The sequence below is a fragment of the Mya arenaria genome, chromosome 16 (assembly GCF_026914265.1).
Source record: "Mya arenaria isolate MELC-2E11 chromosome 16, ASM2691426v1".
In the NCBI taxonomy this organism is placed as follows: Eukaryota; Metazoa; Mollusca; class Bivalvia; order Myida; family Myidae; genus Mya; species Mya arenaria.
Window position 1 is genome coordinate 47,613,848 of NC_069137.1, and position 3,034 is coordinate 47,616,881.

General features: G+C 37.2%; 1 protein-coding gene across 1 annotated transcript; it reads left to right on the top strand.

Moving 5' to 3' along the window:
• Positions 1-294: 294 nt before the first annotated feature.
• LOC128221812 (tripartite motif-containing protein 45-like) lies at positions 295-2,595 on the top strand. The gene is made up of 2 exons (XM_052930414.1): positions 295-1,196; positions 1,427-2,595. The coding sequence occupies exons 1-2, from the start codon at positions 367-369 to the stop codon at positions 2,337-2,339; spliced, it is 1,743 nt and encodes a 580-aa protein (XP_052786374.1). The 5' UTR covers positions 295-366; the 3' UTR covers positions 2,340-2,595.
• The last annotated feature ends 439 nt before the right edge of the window (positions 2,596-3,034 follow it).

Here is a 3,034-nt window from a genome sequence, read left to right on the forward strand (position 1 = left end):
TTATTAAAGAGCGTCTTGGTTCACGTGTTGCCATAAACAATAGCGCATGCATAGCGCTGGCCTTAACTTTTATAACTGTCAAGTGCAACCTCTTGTTTGACAAGTGTTTGGCGTTTTTTTGATATCTGTTTCCGTGAGCAGTTATCATTTCGCAACTAATACATCCCCTTTTAATATATACTTGTCAAATTCCGGAAACGCTTCAAGTGCTTTAAAATGGTAATTACATCCGAAACTAGATTTCGCTATATCCTGATCGTTTGCAATGTTTATTGATGTTTATGCGATCTGGTGTTGACAATGTTATCTGTATATAAACGTATGAGATGATATTACAATATATCAACTGCAATTCAAAACTATAAAATGGAGCGAGAGAGTCTCAATTTTGGATCTGATGAGGATTATAAAGTGTTTTGTGATTCGTGTAAGAACATCAGAAAAGAAGTTCCCGCAAAAGGCTCTTGTCAAGAATGTCAAGAAAATTACTGCGCTTCATGTTGTGAAATTCATACGAAATTTAACATCACAAAGGACCATACGATACTGAAGAGTATTAGTGATCAAGAAAGCAAAACTGGTACTATTGCAAAACCTACCAGATCTTTAGAATCTGCCGATGGAGTTTTCTTTCCTGAGATGTGTGACAAACATAATAACGAATTTATAAAATACTTTTGTCAGCACTGTGAGGAGGTCTTGTGCACAGCGTGTGTAACAACGAAGCATAGAGCATGCTCAAACGTTCAGTATATACCCGATGTTGTGAAAAGCAAAGAGCATGGCATGGAGGTTGATCACATTAACAAAAACATTGGCCAGATGGTTAATGAATTAGCTGACTTGAAAAGTGAAATTGATGACAATAAAATTTTAGTTCAATTCGATGCATGTAGTGCGCGGGAAGAACTGGAAAAGGGTATAGACATGATCATAAAATATTTCGAGGACAAGAGAGCAATGCTGACTGAAATTATTCAAGATATTGAGAAGGAAAATGGCGAAAGAATATCGAATGCTAATTCATTAAATCGCAGACTGAGTGAACTGCTGCAAGGCCAGAAAGCTTGTCTGACAGACTGCACTGATACAGACAAACTTATTAAAAGGTTTATCGAGGCAAAGAGAAGCCTCAAAAGGATGGAACTAGGCCGTGTAGAGTTGGATATGGTTCAAGGAGCCAATACAATAAGACGGTAATTGTTACAAATGTCTATCCCCACTCTTTATGTTTGTAACTGTTAAGGTTTAATGTATGTTTTATTTGACGTGTTGGCATGTTATAATTCATTTGTATATGGCTTAACCTTTGTATTAAATGTATGCTCATGCATCATCAATGGAACATATAAACTTTCAAAGAATTGCTTACTATTTGTGATAGTCAATGTCAAATTAATGCACTGTTTTCTCACTTTGTAATTAGGTACCGCCTCATGCCATTGACATGTCTGGAAACTGCCTTCAAGAATATTAACGTCGGAAGCATCGAATTCACGGACGTTAATTGTCCGAGAAAAGCAATCCACGCGACGTCTTTGAATGTGAGAACGGAGTCCGAATCCAAAGGATGTGGAATCGCAGACATGGCACTGTTGTCACCAGATCTGCTTGCAGTGTCTGATAGCTACAACTACAATGTGAAGCTTCTTGATGTCCCTAATGACAAAATAGTTTCATCACTTGTCCTGTCGTCTTGGCCTTTGGGCATAACAAGGATAAAAGCTGATCAGCTAGCAGTTGCACAGCCCGCCATTTCCACAATCACAATTGTATCTATATCTGAAGATGGCCATCTCACGAAAGACAGGGATCTCCTCTCACTGAAAGCTTGCAGTGGCCTGCTGTATGCCAAAGGAATGCTCTTTGTCGCATACAGTACAGTTCGCAGCCAGATTGCGGTACTGAGTCTCGCTGGTGATGTTACAAGAACTATAAGCACTAATAAATCAGGGATGCCACTGTTTAGTAGACCATGCTACATGGCAATGAGTATCGACAAGGATTCCTTGTATGTAAGTGACACTGAGATAATGACAATAACCAGTCTGTCAAGAGAGAATACATTTCATGTTAAGTGTGACGGAAAGGGTCGTTCCAAAGTAAGCGGTGTAAGAGGAATTACAATAGATTGCGGAGGAGTAGTTTATGTATGCGGGTACAACAGTAATACCGTGTGTCAGTTGAGCAGAGAGTGCAAGGAGTTAATACCGCTTTTAGATGCAAATAATGGCCTACGTCAGCCTCGGTCCTTGGCGTTTTGTGCAAAAACAAACCGCTTGTTTGTTGGGTTGGATTTTGGAGATAGGATTCAAGTTTTTGACATCAGAAATAAATAAGTGGAAGTGTAGGAAAAGATTGTGAATGCTTGACTTCACAATGATTGTATTCCATTTATAGTAATTATTGACAATTGAAGTACAATACAATGACGTTGCGAGTGTAGCATTCTGTGGATATTGTCATTACTATGAACGATCAGTCTAATTCCATTTGAGATAGCTTAATTTACATGTGGGAAATAGTTTATGCCAGGATTTCTTTCATTTATGTTTATGCACATTATATTATAGCAATAAAGGAAAGGAAACCACATTTTAATAGTATCACATATATGTATTTAATGTGTTAGAAACCAATTTCAATTTTCTTTACTTGTGGATAAGAGACCGTTTTACCAAATATCTGAAGCTTAAACGGTCAAGTTCAATATGTAATATGGCAAAACCCTGTAAAAGAAAAGCAATTGAATTTTGCATCGTTGACCCTTGACTACTGTCAGGAAGATGACATATCTTACGTTTAAAACAAAACAATACAACACGGATGTTTTCATACAACGACACAATTTATTAAGTTTAGAACTTCTTATTTAATTCTGTACCACCATTTTATGACGGCTTATGAATGCCTGCATCGTACCTTAAAGGCTGAACAGTTTAGTTCTGGCTTGATAAAGTCGTTTACAACTGATATCTTTTCACGGTTGTTGATTACTTGAAATAATATTATCAGTTTATATTTTTATTTTCCC

Excerpts from the sequence above, each read along its gene's own strand:
- LOC128221812 (XM_052930414.1), top strand. The coding sequence starts at position 367 with ATGGAGCGAGAGAGTCTCAATTTTGGATCTGATGAGGATTATAAAGTG. Across the intron at positions 1,197-1,426 it reads GGAGCCAATACAATAAGACG|GTACCGCCTCATGCCATTGA; the intron begins GTAATTGTTACA and ends CTTTGTAATTAG.